Source organism: Hyperoodon ampullatus, assembly GCF_949752795.1.
Source record: "Hyperoodon ampullatus genome assembly, chromosome: 6".
NCBI classification, from domain to species: Eukaryota; Metazoa; Chordata; class Mammalia; order Artiodactyla; family Ziphiidae; genus Hyperoodon; species Hyperoodon ampullatus.
In genome coordinates, this window is record NC_136919.1 from 77,401,822 (window position 1) to 77,420,434 (window position 18,613).

General features: G+C 44.3%; 1 protein-coding gene across 1 annotated transcript in view; it reads right to left on the bottom strand.

Moving 5' to 3' along the window:
- The window catches only part of APBA1 (amyloid beta precursor protein binding family A member 1), a gene marked incomplete at both ends in the record, with an annotated part of 76,756 nt that extends 66,793 nt beyond the window's left edge, over window positions 1-9,963 (bottom strand). Inside the window, one exon of the mRNA XM_079706301.1 lies at window positions 8,764-9,963. Coding sequence (XP_079562427.1) covers window positions 8,764-9,963 — 1,200 coding nt within the window. The remainder of the gene's footprint in view (window positions 1-8,763) is intronic.
- Between the last annotated feature and the right edge of the window lie 8,650 nt (window positions 9,964-18,613).

Consider the following 18,613-nt stretch of genomic DNA (forward strand, 5'->3'; position numbering starts at 1 on the left):
TGCAGCAAAAGCAGTTCAAAGAGGGAAGTTTACAGCAATACAATCCTACATTAAGAAACAGGAAATATCTCGAATAAACAACCTGACCTTGAACCTAAAGCAATTAGAGGAAGAAGAACAAAAAACCTCCCAAAGTTAGCAGAAGGAAAGAAATCATAAAAATCAGATAAGAAATAAATGAAAAAGAAATGAAGGAAATGATAGCAAAGATCAATAAAACTAAAAGCTGGTTCTTTAAGAAGATAAACAAAATTGATAAACCATTAGCCAGACTCATCAAGAAAAAACGGGAGAAGACTCAAATCAGTAGAATTAGAAATGAAAAAGGAGAAGCAACAACAGACACTACAGAAATACAAAAGATCATTAGAGATTACTACAAGCAACTCTATGCCAATAAAATGGACAACCTGGAAGAAATGGACAAATTCTTAGAAATGCACAACCTGCCAAGACTGAACCAGGAAGAAATAGAAAATATGAATAGACCAATCACAAGCACTGCAATTGAAACTGTGATTAAAAATCTTCCAACAAACAAAAGCCCAGGACCAGATGGCTGCACAGGCGAATTCCATCAAACATTTAGAGAAGAGTTAACACCTATCCTTCTCAAACTCTTCCAAAATATACCAGAGGGAGGAACACTCTCAAACTCATTCTACGAGGCCACCATCACCCTGATACCAAAACCAGACAAAGACGTCATGAAGAAAGAAAACTACAGGCCAATATCACTGATGAACATAGATGCAAAAATCCATAGCAAAATACTGGAAAACAGAATCCAACAGCACATTAAAAGGATCATACACCATGATCAAGTGGAGTTTATTCCAGGAATGCAAGGATTCTTCAATATACACAAATCAATCAATGTGATACACCATATTAACAAATTGAAGGAGAAAAACCATATGATCATCTCAATAGATGCAGAGAAAGCTTTTGACAAAATTCAACACCCATTTATGATAAAACCTCTGCAGAAAGTAGGCATAGAGGGAACTTTCCTCAACATAATAAAGGCCATATATGACAAATCCACTGCCAACATCATTCTCAATGGTGAAAAACTGAAAGCACTTCCACTAAGATCAGGAACAAGACAAGGTTGCCCACTTTCACCACTCTTATTCAACATAGTTTTGGAAGTTTTAGCCACAGCAATCAGAGAAGAAAGGGAAATAAAAGGAATCCAAATTGGAAAAGAAGAAGTAAAGCTGTCACTGTTTGCAGATGACATGATACTATACATAGAGAATCCTAAAGATGCTACCAGAAAACTACTAGAGCTAATCAATGAATTTGGTAAAGTAGCAGGATACAAAATTAATGCACAGGAATCTCTGGCATTCCTATACACTAATGATGAAAAATCTGAAAGTGAAATCAAGAAAACACTCCCATTTACCACTGCAACAAAAAGAATAAAATATCCAGTAATAAACCTACCTATGGAGATAAAAGACCTGTATGCAGAAAATTATGAGACACTGATGAAAGAAATTAAAGATGATACAAATAGATGGAGAGCTATACCATGTTCTTGGATTGGAAGAATCAACATTGTGAAAATGACTCTACTACCCAAAGCAATCTACAGATTCAATGCAATCCCTATCAAACTACCACTGGCATTTTTCACAGAACTATAACAGAAAATTTCACAATTTGTATGGAAACACAAAAGACCCCGAATAGCCAAAGCAATCTTGAGAACGAAAAACGGTGCTGGAGGAATCAGGCTCCCTGACTTCAGACTATACTACAAAGCTACAGTAATCAAGACAGTATGGTACTGGCACAAAATCAGAAAGATAGATCAATGGAACAGGATAGAAAGCCCAGAGATAAACCCACGCACATATGGTCACCTTATCTTTGATAAAGGAGGCAGGAATGTACAGTGGAGAAAAGACAGCCTCTTCAATACGTGATGATGGGAAAACTGGACAGGGACATGTAAAAGTATGAGATTAGATCACTCCCTAACACCATACAGAAAAATAAGCTCAAAATGGATTAAAGACCTAAATGTAAGGCCCCAAACTATCAAACTCTTAGAGGAAAACGTAGGCAGAACACTCTATGACATAAATCACAGCAAGACCCTTTTTGACCCACCTCCTAGAGAAATGGAAATAAAAAGAAAAATAAAGAAATGGGACCTAATGAAACTTCAAAGCTTTTGCACAGCAAAGGAAACCATAAACAAGACCAAAAGACAACCCTCAGAATGGGAGAAAATATTTGCAAATGAAGCAACTGACAAAGGATGAATCTCCAAAATTTATAAGCAGCTCATGCAGCTCAATAGCAAAAAAAAACAAACAACCCAATCCAAAAATGGGCAGAAGACCTAAATAGACATTTGTCTAAAGAAGATGTACAGAATGCCAACAAACACATGAAAGAATGCTCAACATCATTAATCATTAGAGAAATGCAAATCAAAACCACAATGACATATCATCTCACACCAGTCAGAATGGCCATCATCAAAAAATTTAGAAACAATAAATGCTGGAGAGGGTGTGGAGAAAAGGGAACACTCTTGCACTGCTGGTGGGAATGTGAATTGGTACAGCCACTATGGAGAACACTATGGAGGTTCCTTAAAAAATTACAAATAGAACTACCATATGACCCAGCAATCCCACTACTGGGCATATACCCTGAGAAAAGCATAATTCAAAAAGAGTCATGTACCAAAATGTTCATTGCAGCTCTATTTACAATAGCCAGGAGATGGAAACAACCTAAGTGTCCATCATCCGATGAATGGATAACAACGATATGGCACATATATACAATGGAATATTACTCAGCCATAAAAAAAAACGAAATTGAGCTATTTGTAATGAGGTGGATAGACCTAGAGTCTGTCATACAGAGTGACGTAAGTCAGAAAGAGAAAGACAAATACCATATGCTAACACATATATATGGAATTTAAGAAAAAAAATGTCATGAAGAACCTAGGGGTAAAACAGGAATAAAGACACAGACCTACTTGAGAATGGACTTGAGGATATGGGGAGGGGGAAGGGTAAGCTGTGACAAAGCAAGAGAGAGGCATGGACATATATACACTACCAAACATAAGGTAGATAGCTAGTGGGAAGCAGCTGCATAGCACAGGGAGATCAGCTTGGGGGTTTGTGACCACCTAGAGGGGTGGGATAGGGAGGGTGGGAGGGAGGGAGACACAAGAGGGAAGAGATATGGGAACTTATGTATATGTATAACTGATTCCCTTTGTTATAAACAGAAACTAATACACCATTGTGAAGCAATTATACTCCAATAAAGTTGTAAAAAAAAAAAAAGACACAGACCTACTAGAGAATGGACTTGAGGATATGGGGAGGGGGAAGGGTAAGCTGTGACAAAGTGAGAGAGTGGCATAGACATATATACACTACCAAACGTAAAACAGATAGCTAGTGGGAAGCAGCCGCATAGCACAGGGAGATCAGCTTGGTGGTTTGTGACCACCTAGAGGGGTGGGATAGGGAGGGTGGGAGGGAGGGAGACGCAAGAGGGAAGAGATATGGGAACATATGTATATGTATAACTGATTTACTTTGTTATAAAGCAGAAACTAACACACCATTGTAAAGCAATTATATTCCAATAAAGATGTAAAAAAAATTTTTTTTGGAATGTTCTTTTTTTAAAATGGCATCCTATTCTAATTTAGTGGCTCCCCTATCTTCTCTTACCCTTCTGAGGATATTGATGAGTGTTTTATAGTTTTTTCCTGCTCTGAGTACTGCCTTTATTTCTCCAAGTTCCTTTTCCATTTGCTTTTTTTGTGTCTTTGTCTTTCATGTTAAGAGATGTTCGTCAAATGTCCAGAGATCCTTGGATATCCACTCATATTTAACAGTGGGTCCCAAAAAGCCTGTTGGAAGATCCATGAGCAGCAGTAACCTTCATTGCATGGTGATCAGGTAGGGAACCAGATTTTATGCTGGAAAAGCCCCAAACATGAGTAACTGTAGGTACCTACTCTTGGGTCTTGCTGTTTCCTCAGAGAGGAATATTCTAATCTCCGGCTGGGGCTGGGAGCTGGCAGGTTCTAAGCCTGATGGCTAAGAATTCCAAGGCTTTCTCAGAGTCTCACTGCTTAGTGGGTCCTGTGTTCCATAAGGCACCCCTTATCCCCTTTTTCAGCTGTGGCTAGTTCCAGCACTTCTCTGGTTCACCCTCTCTTTACAGTAAACCTCCCACCTTCTGTGGGGGGTGGAGGAGAAGTGGAAACTTGGTGGCATGGGCTGGAGAAGGGATTTGGAGTCTAATTTCTCCTGTGACACACCTTCAAACAATCCTCTTTTCTTTTTCAGCCATACTCCTGCCATCGGAGGTGTCTGGTGTCTCAAATTCCTTAGCCTTTCTTGGGGGTCCACGGCACAAACAAATCCTCACAGACACTTCACAGAGTAGGGAACACAGAAACCTCATCAGTGTATGAGTGAGAATCGATCAGGCTGTGCTGTGGCAACAAACCACCCCAAATCCCCGAGGCTTAAAACAGCAGAGGTTGCTTCCTCTCTCACACTACATGTCCACAGGGGTAGGAGAGAGCCCGGCTCATCACGGTCCCTTGGGACTCATATGGACAGAGGCTCTGCCATCCTGTGACACCGCCATCTTAGCTTCAGGGGAAGAAGGCACTCTGAGCTGCTCCTGCCTAGAAGCAACATCACATTTCACTGCTCCCATTTCACTGGCCTTGTCTTGCTCCTAGGGGATGAGGAGGTGCAGTGCAGTCATCCCTGGGCTTGAAAGCAGAGGACAACTGGCAAGATGGGGGAGGGGCACTAATGTCTATCACAGCCAGTCACCACTATGGTGTTCCAAAATTTTGTTGTTCTCATCTGCTGCTGTTTCCTCTGTCTCCCGGTGATTGTGGCTTTACGTATTTTTATTATTTTACTGTCATTTTAGTGTAGCTTTTTTTTCCCGAATTTTGTTTTATTTACTTATTTTTAAACAGCAGGTTCTTATTAGTTATCCATTTTATACATATTAGTGTATATTAGTGTATGTATGTTTAGTGTAGCTTTAAGAGAGAGCAGTGATAAAGACCAATTCAAAGTGTACCATACACCACTCCAAGTAGCCAAAACCCTCCCATTACGCTGTGTGCTTGCTCCCATCCATCTCTCTGATTCCACCCCCCCCGCTCTGTTCTCTACTCAGAGTGAGTTTGTTGCCTAAAGAGAGACGGGTAGGCTGCGGAACTTTTCAGAACGGGTCATTCATTAATAATACTTTTCAAGAAGGGGGCTGGGTGGTAGTTTTCAAACATATATCTAGAAAAGAGCCTTGACTAGAAGCAAAGCATTTATAAATACTTTTTTCAGAAAACAATTATATTCACTCACTGCTGAGCATCTAGTCTGCGTTCAAATAACTCCTTGCTAACGAGCAATCCCATTTTCGCATTCTGTAGGACTCACTTGCAAACAGATGCCAGTTTCCTCCAAGTATGAGAAAAATGCTAAAGTTCCGAGTGAATTAAAAGTGGTGTTTAGAGCAGATTTAGCTATCAGCAGATATCTCTGGCAAGTAGTAGTACAGGTGGTTTTTATTACCATCTATTTGCATCACTGTAGTTTCTGATGTTGCTATTTTGACAACGCGCTGCTTCTGTAACAAGAATTCCAGGGCCCCTTTTCCAGGCCAGTTGACCAAAACCACAGTGGGAGAGCCCCTTCCATGAAACCACACCTGTGGTTTAGGTCTAGGTCTCTAATCCATAGAGCTAACATGGGGAAACTACCCAGATGATACTTGTCCTTTAAATCAGTGGTTCTTAATTTTTTACATACTCAAGAATCACAGGGAGAATTTACAAAACAAAAACAAATAAGGAAAACAAACCTAATGAAAAAAACCCCAGATCACTGGACCCCATCTTAGGTATTCTGGTTTGGAAAAGAAAGGTAGTAATTTGTATTTTTAACAAGTACCTTCCAGAAAGACTTCAGGCCACATGGCTTTTAATAGTGCTTTTCCATTTTCTACAACAGTATACATGGAATGAGCATTCAGTAAATATTTTTTGATGCTGAGGAAGAAATCCACAGAATGTATGTATTTCCCCCCCATGATACCATCAAAGAGGTAGCAAATGAAGGTCTTTCCTATAAATGTGGCATGACAGATGAAATGCAACCCACAAATTCAAATGGCTTAAAGACAACTGGTGGAATATTTTAAAGCATAGGTTTTGGGGTTTGCTTTGTATTAACTATTCATAACCCGGAAAGCCCTACTAACCAATTTCTTAGTGTCAAGTTGAATTTCTGACTGGATGGGTTTCTAAAGCATCACCCAATATTCTGGAATCAATTCTACCTCCTGAATGAAACATCTTGCAAGAGGGTTAAGCTGTTTTCCTAGTTCAAATGGATAAAAGCAAGCCTCCAGCCCCAGTGGAGGCTGGGTGATCAGTTCATCGTGAAGCTGCAGGAACCAGGTGGTTAAGCTAGTAGTTTCATGGAGCTGGTACAGGTGAGAGAGCTGAAGGAAGAGGCCAGCATCTGGACCGAATGCTCCTGCATCTTTTTCTCAGATGGCTTTCCAAGTTTCTAAAAAGGATGTAGAACGCGGCCTTTTGACATCTCCCTACTTTTAAAAACCTGCTCCATTTCCACTACCTTTGCAAAATACTTGCTGCACTCCATCCCTCCAAGCCAGAAGGAACCTGGAGGCAAAGGGAGGTCACCGACAATTCTGCACGTGAGCTCACCTATTTTTAACTGTTTGACTGTGAAGCCTGGAAAGCAGAGGGAGACACCAAGCATGCTAAACTAACTGACCCAATGCCGCCCCCTGGCTGGGAGGATGCAGATCCCTTCCCAACCCATTTCCAACCTTGCCTTAAAGGTGCCCGCGATTTAATCAGCTAACAGCCAATGCTGACTGTTACTAAAAGAGCAGGCGAATGATACCTTTCTGACCTGCAGAGCCCTTTACCTATTTAAGTAAAATGAACAAACAGCTTCCAATAATTATTTCTCACTCCAAAAGATATACCGAGAAATAGGCTGGTGCAATCATAAAATGCAGAATTAAATGAAACCGAATTTAACCACTTGACCCTTCTTTTACTCCAAGCTCGCATTTTAAATGAAAGTGCTTAAAAATTATTCAAGAGAATGGAAAAGTGAGAGTCAGAGGAGAAAGAGAATCTTTAGAGCAAGGTAGTTGGGGTAAGGGTTAGCCTTCTTGATTTATTTTGAATAGACTGTGACACTCAAGCTTGCCGAGTTATCAAATTTCTTAGGTATTTCAAACACGGAAAATAAAATGCAGACAGGGCAGCAATAGCTTTCTGTAGCTCTTCACAAGAAAGTATATTTCAGTTCAAAAACATGTCTTTTGTGAGGTGAGAAGGACACTCTGGTACCACCAGAGATGAAAACTAAGCCCCTCCTGAAAGTCACAGTGAAAAAAGTGCAGACACCCCCGAAAGGGCCCAGAAGGATTTCCTTGATTTCCTCCAAAGAGGCCACACTATCCATCCCAAACTTTTTTTTGCGGTAAGCTGGCCTCTCCCGTTGCGGAGCACAGGCTCCAGACGCGCAGGCTCAGCGGCCATGGCTCACGGGCCCAGCCGCTCCGCGGCATGTGGGATCTTCCCGGACCGGGGCACGAACCCGTCTCCCCTAGCATCGGCAGGCGGACTCTCAACCACTGCGCCACCAGGGAAGCCCCCAGCCCAAACTTTTAAGGGATTGATTTAAAGCAATGGTTCTCAAATTGTGGTCCTGGGACCAACAGCATTAACATCACCTGGGAACTTATTAGTAACAACGATGATTTTCACCTGAGCCCGAGATCCTGGAAAACAGCAAAGGTTAAGGGCTCCCCTCCCCTCGTTTTGTGATCTGGAAATGGCTTAGGCAAAGAACCTACCTTCCCATTAGACTTGAGTAGCTCACAGGTGCCCCCTTGTTTACCTATGACAAGGCTAAACACAGACCCTCCAAACTTACATTCTTTGCCTGACAAATGGTTAGTTGAACTGCTGATTAATCAAGACAAAATGCTTATTAACCAGCCTTTGATTAAGCTCCTAGCCTTCTTCCAGGTCCCTGAACTTTGGCCAGCTTACCACCCCTACTCAACAGCTCCTCCTGGGAATAGGCTGGTGTCAGGTTAAAACACTCTCTCATGGGCAATGCGTTCAAGCCATGCTTCATCCCACTTCCTCACACCTTGTTCTTCCAAGGCTTGTTTACTCCTCCCTCCAAAAGAACCCCCTTTGTGCCTAACTCTAGAGACGCTTGCAGATCTTACAGAGGTTCTGCTACTGCAACAGTTCCCCTTCCCCTGTTACAATAGGGCCTTTCCCCTTTGCAATAATGCTTTCCAATAAAGCCTCTCCTTACTCAATCCAGACTTGTTTTTTATTTGACGTTAGAAATACAAATTCTCAGGCCCCGCCCCATACCTTCTAAGTGGGAAACTAGGGGATGGGAAGCGGTGCGCCTGGAAATCAATTTCTGAACAAGTGCTCCAGGAACAGTTTGAGAACCACTGATTTACGGCAACCTCTCAACACTTAACTCCCTCCCACCTGTGTTTCACTCAGGCGCGCTTAAGCACAAACTGTTTCTGAGCATCTCCACAGATCGCTTCTCTCATCAAGTCATTTCTCAATGACAAACGATGCCACCGAGGGCCCGTCTCCCCTCCCGGCCACGCGTGGCGCTGAGCGGGCCTGAACCCGCACACACTTACATCTCCATCCACCGGCCTCTGGTCGTCACAATCCCTAGTGGGACTAATATCCTGGCGCATGACCCAGATGGGCTCTTTGGGCTCGTCGGGGGTATAAGGCGAACGTATGGTCCTGGTTTTCACCTCCTCGATGGCCTCCTTGATGTCCTTGATGGCCAGCGAAATGGCATCCCTCTTCTCCTTGCTGTACCGCTGCACCGCCTCGCCGCCAGCCACCCTCTGCTGCCCCGCCGGCGCCTGCAGCCCGGGGCTGTCCGGGCGGCCCCCGCCCGGTGTGGGGGCGCGCTCCAGGTCCTGCTCGGCCTCGGGCATGTCCTCAGCCGCCTTGTCGAGGCTCTGCGAGCTCATGCTCTGCTTGACCTCGGCCACGATCTGGTCGATGTCCTCTTCCTGCTCGTAACTGTCCATGCGCGGGTAGGGCGCGAACTCGGCCTCCTTCTCGGGGCTGTCGGATTCGCCGTCAGAGCGCTCGTCATAGTGGTGCAGCCGCGCGCCCAGGGCCTCCTGGCGGTAGGCGGCCGCCTCGTCTCGCTCCTGCTCGTACAGCCGCAGGCCGTCGCGCGCGTCCAGCTCGGGTGCGTCCCCGATTTCCTCGTACACGTGCTCCTGGAGGCCCCCGTAGTCGGCGTAGGGCTCGGCATAGGGCTCGTCCTCGCCGCGGTGGAAGAGCCGGTGCGTGTAGACGTAGCCCGAGTAGGCAGCGTTCATGGCCTCCTCGTGCTCCAGCGAGTGGAAGTGCAAGTGGTTGGGCAGCGCGCGGCGGTGCGTGGCCTCGGCGTGCTCAGCCTCCGCCTGCTCCGTGTACTCCTCGGCCTCGGGCCGGTACTGCACTGCGTACGCGCTCTCGTCCTCGGGGTCCTGCGCGCGCTCGGCGTCGTAGACGTCGCGCGCTGCGGCGATCACGTCGCCCTCGGCCGTGTCCGTGTGGTTGTGGAAGCCGCTCTCCGTGCTGGCGGAACGCGCCAGGCACTCCCCGCGCTCCTCCTCCTCCTGCTGCTGTTGCTGCTGCTGCTGCGGCGGCCCGGGCTGGGCGCGGAGGTCCTCGACGGCGCGCCCGCGCGGGGGTTGGCCCGCATAGTGCTGCTGCTGCTCCTCCTCCACCTCCGGGTGCTCCAGGTCGGCCTCCACCGACTCGTTCACCTCCCCGCCTGCCGCCTCGTCCGTCACCTCCACCTCCGCGGCCCCCTCCAAGTGGTTCATGGTGGGCGTCGGCGACGGCTGGGAGAGGGGCTGGGCCGGCTCACTGCGCTCTCATTCTGCTCCACCCGGCTGGAAAAACAAGAAGGGGGAGGGGCTATTACGTGGTTCAGATTGTAGTCAGGAGCTGAGTACCAAGCTACCATAAAAACAGCTGTTATTGATCCCATCTGAATCTCGGTCAATTAAAAAGTGATTGCAAATTTAAGCTCAGTCTGAGAGCACGTAGTTCATCTTCTTCGTAGCATGTGTCGTAATTTGTAATTACATATCTCCTGTGTAATTGCTTACTGGCTTTCTCCCTTCCCCACCCCTCAGACTGAGAGCCTCTTGAGCCTTTAGTTCCCCACCACGCTTACTATTCAGGTTCTGTTTCTGATGCATGTGAATAGAGAGTACTACCAAACTGAATGAGACAATTGACACATTTTCCACCTGCTAAGGGATAAATCTAAGAAACGATTTTTAAAATAAGTTTCAAGGGAAAAAAATAATCTTGGAATGTTTTGAATCGGTTGCTGTCAATACAAATTCGCAGCCATTCTGGGGGAGGCTGTCAACCATCAATGGGTTCTCGTCCTGGCACTGCTGGCTCTGTTGCCTCCGGTTAAGTGGCTCAATTTTCCGGACCTCCACCATGAGACTGGACTCATTTCCTACAGCAGGATGTTAACAGCTATTACCTAGACAAGAAAAGACTCCGTGGTCGGATAAGTCTGGGAAATGCTGACTTCCAGTTGACTTTTCATTGTGAATATTCAAGGGGAGGAAGATACAGGATGCTCGGTTCACAAACTTGTTTGACTGGGAAACACTTTTTTCCTACAGGCCAGTGTTCTGCCAAATGCACTTAAAGAAACACAGACTAGCTAATTTCTAATACTCACTTCCCTCATACACCCTGGATCTAAAATTCCTTGATTCTATGAATTAGCATTATAGCTGATATTGGATAACGCGCTTATTTCTTTAAAATATGGTTAGGTCTCTTTCCCTGTTTTCAGAGGGACTTGAGCTAGAGAGACAGCTTTGGTTTCAACCTCTCTCAATTCTTATCACAAAATAGCTTTATGGCATAATCTGTGTACAGTGTATAGAAATAAACACAAAGGATGTAAAGAACAGCAAAAACAGGCAGGATCCCTATGATTTCAAGACATTTATGGTAAATAGGTTCAACATGTGTAAACTTTTAAGGACTTCCCTGGTGGTCAAGTGGGTAAGACTCCGAGCTCCCAAGTCAGAGAGCCCGGTTTCGATCCCTGGTCGGGGAACTAGATCCCACATGCATGCCACAACCAAGGAGCCCACATGCCACAACTAAAAAGACCTTGCGTGCTGCAACTAAAGATCCCGTGTGCCGCAACTAAGACCCAGCATGGCCTAAATAAATAAATATATATTTTAAACGTGTAAACTTTTCTCATAGTGTTCTTTCGGAGAGCTCATCTTACAAATGGACAAAAGTGGGAAGTGAACTCTTTAATGTAATAGCAGAAAGCTCCAGGAAGACCAGGAACATCTGATGAACTCTCTAATGTTTTGATGCATTATATTCTACTCAACTCCCACCACAATGAAAGCAATTTCCTTCAGGCACTATGGCAGTCCCAGTAGTAAAGGAGGCCATTTTTGAGCTACCAAGTTCATCTTAAAGCAGAAGTATCATCTTTCTCCCATTCTTTGATGGATCCACCACTGGCTAATACTCACTAGAAAACAATTGTGGTTTAGCAGAGATGCTCAATCTTTATTGCTTCCTTCCTTGATAAGAGTCCCACTTCATACAAATTAGACGCTGTCTTCTTTGAAAAACTGTGGCCTCCTCTCATTTAACCCCTGAGAACAGTGACTGTGAACTAGGTATAAGAAAGTTTTCCAAGTACGAGTCTCCATTCAGACCAGATGGATGGTAAATGCACTGAACAGAAGAGGCAAATGCTGGTGCTGAGGGCCTCCAGGTTAGGTGGCCTCCAGTGGATCATGCAAAGTACAAAACAAATATTCAATTCAATACAACACATGGACAACAACAGTCTATTCAAGTTTCCTTTATAAGGACTCTCTGGAAAAGACAACAGATAAAAAACCACACTCATGTACAAATCTAAGTCTGCTGAGCACAAAGAAAGCATTCACTCACTGGGAGGGATACCAAACATGCCAGATACTTCCCTGGGTACTGTTGCCCTGCAGTGCGTCAGCTGTGTGTGGTTAGTGTTAGCAATGCAACAACCACCATCCAAAACACCTGAACAAGCCAAGAATTCAGATAACCATGTGCAGAACTGATCAAAACACTGTCTTCAGTGAAAATGGCACTTTCCCTTTCACTTTGATGAAAATCTACCGATACATGCATCAGAAAGAGATTTTAGTTTATTCTGGGTTAAAATTGTATTTGACCAGCAAATGGTGCCATCTCATAGAGCACTGATCCAAAGGAAATGAGATTTCCATGCATGTCCATACACTGAGTTACGGTAAAAAAAGTTACAAGAAACCACTACTTTAGGGAAAAATACTGTCAAAATAATGCAGTTTTGCTACAGTGGAGCTTTCTATTCACTGGGTGCATTGTCCTTATACCCCCTCCCCCGGCCTCAGGGGAGTATTCCCGCACGCACGGAGTATTTCTATTTCACTCACCACCGTGGTTTCAAGAATATAGTTTGGGTTGTGGTGTTTGTGGCATGTTAATTAATAACAGACATCGATTTGAGGGATTTCTCTAGGGCAAAGGCAACTACCAACTTTTTTTTTTTTTTTTTTTTTTTTTTTGTGGTACGCGGGCCTCTCACTCTTGTGGCCTCTCCCGTTGCGGAGCACAGGCTCCGGACGCGCAGGCTCAGCGGCCATGGCTCACGGGCCCAGCCGCTCCGCGGCATGTGGGATCTTCCCGGACCGGGGCACGAACCCGTGTCCCCTGCATCGGCACAGGCGGACTCTCAACCACTGCGCCACCAGGGAAGCCCGGCAACTACCAACTTTTAAAGATGGAGCTGACGTTGGTGGTCAGGTCCATCGGTAGCACATGAGAGGACGGTTCCCTGTACCCTGGCAACTTTGGGGGTGATACTTATTTAAAAACCCCACCGAGGCTGTTTTGAAAGAACCCAAGGTTATTGTGCGTATAGAGATTGGTACCACCTTTCTGAAAAGCAGCTTGGCAAGATGAATTAAAATCTTAAAAACGTAATATACCTTTGCCCCAGTAACTCTACTTATAGAAATCTCAAAGGAAAAACTCAGATGTGGACAAAGATGTTTCTCACGGTATTTGCTTAAAAAGTAAAGATTATAAACAGTAACTATTAAGCGCTAACATTAAGTACGAATAAGTACAGTGCTAATAAGCGTGTTAGCATCATATTGCAGTTCAGGAAGGCGTGGGGCTTTTCTGGCTGGGCAGCTCCACCTGGAGTTCCCACAGCACTCAATCTCAACCTGCCACAGCTGAACAAATCATGACTGCTTATCCTCCCTCCCCATCTCAGCTCCCAACCTGGCCCCGCCTCCTGTATTTCCTGTATGGCTGAAAGGCACCATGAACTCCCCAGTCCAGGAATCATTACTGAGTTGTCTCTTTCCCTAACCTCCTTCCCCAGACTGAGGACCAAGTCCATTGTCTTCCTAACCCTCGCATCATCCTCACTGCCACTACCTTGTCTCGGTCCCTCTCGCCTACAAAATTTCCTTGAGTAATTTCTCAGTCCCCTCCAGTCGATCCTCACCTCACTATGAGCCAACCTGCTCATCTTTCTAAATGCAGATCTCAATCCCATAGCCCTATTTCTCAAACTCTTCAGTGATCTCCCTCCAGTATATAGTACAAATGCTTAGCTAACTATCTACCAGACATTACTAGGCATTTGCCACATGACATTTAATCCTCACACTAGCCTATGAAGAGCATACTCTTCTATTGTCTTTAGAGAGATTATTGTCAGCTCTTTTAAAAATGAGGAAATGGAGGCGGGTGGTGTTAGGTGATGGCCTAGGTCACACACCTGCTGTCGGAACTGGTGTCACCCCCCTACCCCACCCCCACCCCTGCCCCTGCCTCTAGGCTCTGGTGCTTGAGTCCTACTCCTGACAAACAGAGCCCTTGGGCCACATCACTCCTCCAAGCCTCATCTTCACACTTCACCTCCACCCTGTATTCTAACACCCCAGAGTCCTGACACTGGCCCTAACTGCCTTCCCTATCCTCAGCACATTTTTCACCTAACTTTTCTTTGGTGAATCTGTCTTATCTTCCCCAAAGCAAGTTCATACCTAATGAATGTCTATTACGTGCCAGCCTCCAGGCAATGTTCTGGGCATAGAGGCAGAGCAGTGGCCAAGCCAGACAGACTGCTCTGTTCTCAGGAAGCCACCATTCCAGCTCATGGGGGTGGAGGGAAAGGAGAGGGGAAGAGACAATAATTATGTTAATAAACAAATAAAATAACATGAAGGAACAAAAAGTCTTATGAAGAAAATGAAACAGGGTAATGGCAGAGAAACTGACCGAGGAGAGAGGGCCTCCTATAGTGGCCAGAGGAGATGATACGGGCACTGAGGTCTGAATGATAAAGAAAGAGGCAGCCAACTAAAGATTTGAGGGCAGGGCCTTGAGGTGAGAACGGACTTGCCGTGTTCAAAGACAGAAATAATGTTTGTGAACCGAGCAAGGGATGATGTGGTAGGAGATGAGGATGGAAAGTTGGGAAGGGGCTAGCAGGGCAGGGCCTGGTACATCATGGTAAAGAGTTATTTCAAGTGTACTGGCATGCTACTTGGGAGGTTAAGCAGGGAGGTAATAAAGCCTGATTAACCTCTCCCATCCTCCTCACTGTACCCTTTCTATCTATCTATCTATCTATCTATCTATCATATTATGGCACCTGTCATTCTGAGTAGCAATTCTTCGTAAATATGAAGTCCTTGAGAAAAGAGGACATGCCATTTATCTTTGATTCCCCAGTGCCAAGTACAGAGGGAACATAGTAGGTAGTCAGTAAATTCTTAGTGATTAGAAAGAAAATAATTATCCACCCACTTCCCAATATTAGGGGCCTTCTGGACATCGGCATGCCCAGCCTTTGGAGAACTCATTTCTTCTTTCATTCTTCTTGAATCTTTACTGCCCTCATCTGCCCCTGCGAACTTCTCCACCTTCTTCTGATGCTTTAAGTGCCCAAAGAACTCCAGTGATTCAACCTCTGCCTATATTTGAGGGCGCTGATCCAGTTGGCATTTATTGGATATGTACCAGGCACTGTGCAAGGCAAGAGGGATGCAAGTTTCTAAACCATGATCCCAGCCTTCAAGGGCAGACAGCTTTGGCGATTGTAATACCTCGTGATGAATGCAAAACAGAAATAGGTTCCAGCTACAAAAAGAAGCTAGAGTTAAAACAACAACTGCATCACCTTTGTGAATCATGTGAGTGCTACTGTTCTTATAGGTTCTGGATTTCATAGCTCATAAGCATCCTAGGAACTGAGGCCTAGGAGAGGAGTGCCATCATCCAGCCAATGTTCTTGATTATGACCCATGTGCCCCCGGAGGCTGGGAGAGTAGAAGGGAGGAGTTACAGCTGATTGAAGAAAACCTCTCCCCTTCTACAAAAAGGCTGGATGACCTGGAAGACACAGGCAAGAGAGTCTCCTCTGCAGGAGCAGCCATACAACATGAAAAGGAGGTGCTAAGGCATCTTGGATGCAGAAGTGAGGGAATCCAGGTTGTGGTGAAGCACAGGTGGCTTTCTGGCTCTTGGTTCTGGAATGTTCCACAGCTGAGTTGGAAAAAGTGAACAGAGGGAGGGAACTCCACTGCAGTGCACCATTTAGAAATAAAACATTTCATGATTCAGCAAATGAATCCAGGTAGCTCATAATGTTAGCTGAGGCTCCTGTTGGTTTAGCATGAATAGAAGGGGAGGCTAAAATTACTTTGGTTGATCTGTCCTTAAGTAGTTGGTAATAACAAGTTCCAATAGACTGTTTCTTTTAACACATTCAGAAGTAGTTTTAGAAGGGCCTGACTGAAGACAAAATGAAATGTAAAAAAAAAAAAAGAATGATACCAGATTATTAAGCTGGAGAGTATTGTGTGAGTATGGGGAGGGGGTGGGGTAGTAATGCAGGTGTAGGGAAAACACATGAAGGTGGAGAGGAGAGAAGTGGGAAAAGAAGAAGAAAGTCTGTGCTAGCCATTCTCTCCTCTGAGAAAACTAGAATGAACAATATGATTCCATTTACATAAGTTTTTATATTTTTGCATATATTTAAGGTAGTACAACTACCTCCTGTGGACTTAATGTTGCTTGTCTTGCCCTGCTGGAGTTGGAAGGGAAGTCCTATTTCTTGGGACTGCAGCCTACCCTAATCCACCTGCGCTCATACTGTTCCAGTCAACATGATGTCTGCCACCAAGCCATTGGAGGGGCCGTCTATGACACTGAGACTATTAATTTCCATAACAAAAGCTGTGGTTGCCAAACAAGATTATGCCCTGGATGTAGTGGGCATGCAAATGTGCACACACACACACACACACACACACACACGCAATCTGCATAGGCTGGGAGATTAATGGTTCTCATTTAAAAAAAAAAAAAAGATGACAGAATAGGAATACCCAGGTATTCTTATCTACCTTCCCTAGCCTATAAATGTGTTTCCCTTCCATGAGTTAGATCAATCATAAAACATCTACTAGGGAATTCAAAGGACATCATGAACCCTACTCAAATCATCAGCTCTTCTAAACACAGTGCATCTATTTATAAGAGTAACATATAAAAGACAGAAATAAAAAAGACTAGAGATTATTAAAGCTTAATCTCCTTTGAATCATTTGGAAATTAAATTTAATGATACTGGGAGCCAAGATGGATACAGAACACACATTTCACTTTCCTAAAATCATTACCAGTTTAAATAGGCTTACATGGTCAGAAAAAGTCTCCTCACACAGAGCTATCTTGCCTCAGCAAACTATCATTTTGTTTTCTCTGATATCCTTATGCCTGAAATTGTGAAGCATGGCTTGGCAGATAGTATTGGTAATGGTTTCAGAGTGAGTTGAGTACCAGATGTCAACCAGACTGAGGTCTCTGGTTGGACCTCAGGACTGTGTCCTTCACCCTGTCCAGCCTTGATGAAGACATGGGGGCTGGACATCTTGTTTCCCTCTTCAGATCCACTCTGCACCTTCCCCACCCTGCCTGTGCCCTGCGAGGCTGGCCTCTTTGGGCTGCATCAACAGCTCCCTGTTGCTCTGGCTTCTGTTTGGGTTTGGCCAGTGGAAAGCTCTGGTGGATCTGTCCCTTGATCCAGTGATCTGGGTTCTTCATCTGTGGACAGACTGACCCAATGCTGGCTGCCTCACCACCTTGGATACCTTATTTTCTGGATCAAAAATGCCAACGGCTTGTCTGGGTGGCCACTTGTTGATCCCTTAGAGATAGTGGACTGCCTGCTGGACTACACTTTTGTCCATACTGCAGCTGGATTTGCCTTCTAGCACCTGCTCAACACAGGTTGGTGGGTCCTGGGCCTTCTCAACTAGCCATGGTAGACTCTTTATTTGCATGTTTCAAGGCCACTGCCATTGCTCAAAACACTTTGGCCATTCCTTTATGGGAACAGCTTTCGAAGTTAATTTATGGGGTTTGAAGTTACCAGCAAATTGTTCTCAATATTCTATGCTCATATTTAGTCATATTTGACTTTTGACTCCAAAGGATTATCCCCTACCTTATTTACAAGAGTTGGCTATAAATGGTGCTTATTAGTTTTCAAATACCAAATTTATCCCTAAGGGATCATCCTGTCATTCACTATCCTTAATGAGGTATTGTAGTAGTGTGGGGACAGGTGTGGGTGACATACTGCCTGAATTTGCATCGTGGTTTCATCACTTACTAGCTCTTTGACTCTGAATAATTTAATCACAGAAAATATTCCAATTCTACCATCTCTAAAGTGGGCATAGTAATATTGGGTTGGCCAAAAAGTTCGTTCGGGTTTTTCCGTAACATCTTATGAAAAACCCAAACGAACTTTTTGGTCAATCCAATAGTACTTACATCACATGGTTACTGGATAATACAAGTTAATAGATATACGACAAGTTAATATTTTATATATATGTATAAAACTTAGAATCATGTCTGATACGTTTTAAGGGCTTTTTAACATTCATTAGTGCATTTTCTGCACACACCATAGTTAGTATTTAACAGATCAATATACTGTTTTTAAAAAGCAAAAAAAAAAGTTAATATAATGACTAGAGCACATGGTACATTTATTATTACCCTTTCCTAAATAAGGCTATGTAGAGGTGGAAAACAAGCAGTTAAGCTACTTTTAATCCATTTTGAAGTAAGGCTGGGTATAAATAAATCCATCAAATAATCACAAACCCTGTACTATGTGTAGACCAGTAATATATGTGGTGTTTTACATACTGTATTTCTAACCCTCACAACAGTCTCAGTGGAAATTATTATCTCCAATTGCTAATTTTGAAGCAGAAGCTAAGACAGCTTAAATAACTTGTCCAAGGTCACTCAGAGCCAAAAGGAGTGGAAGTGGGTCCCTCTGGCTTTCGCTATTCTTCCCATTACATTTCCCTGTGCCCAGAAAGTGATGTGATT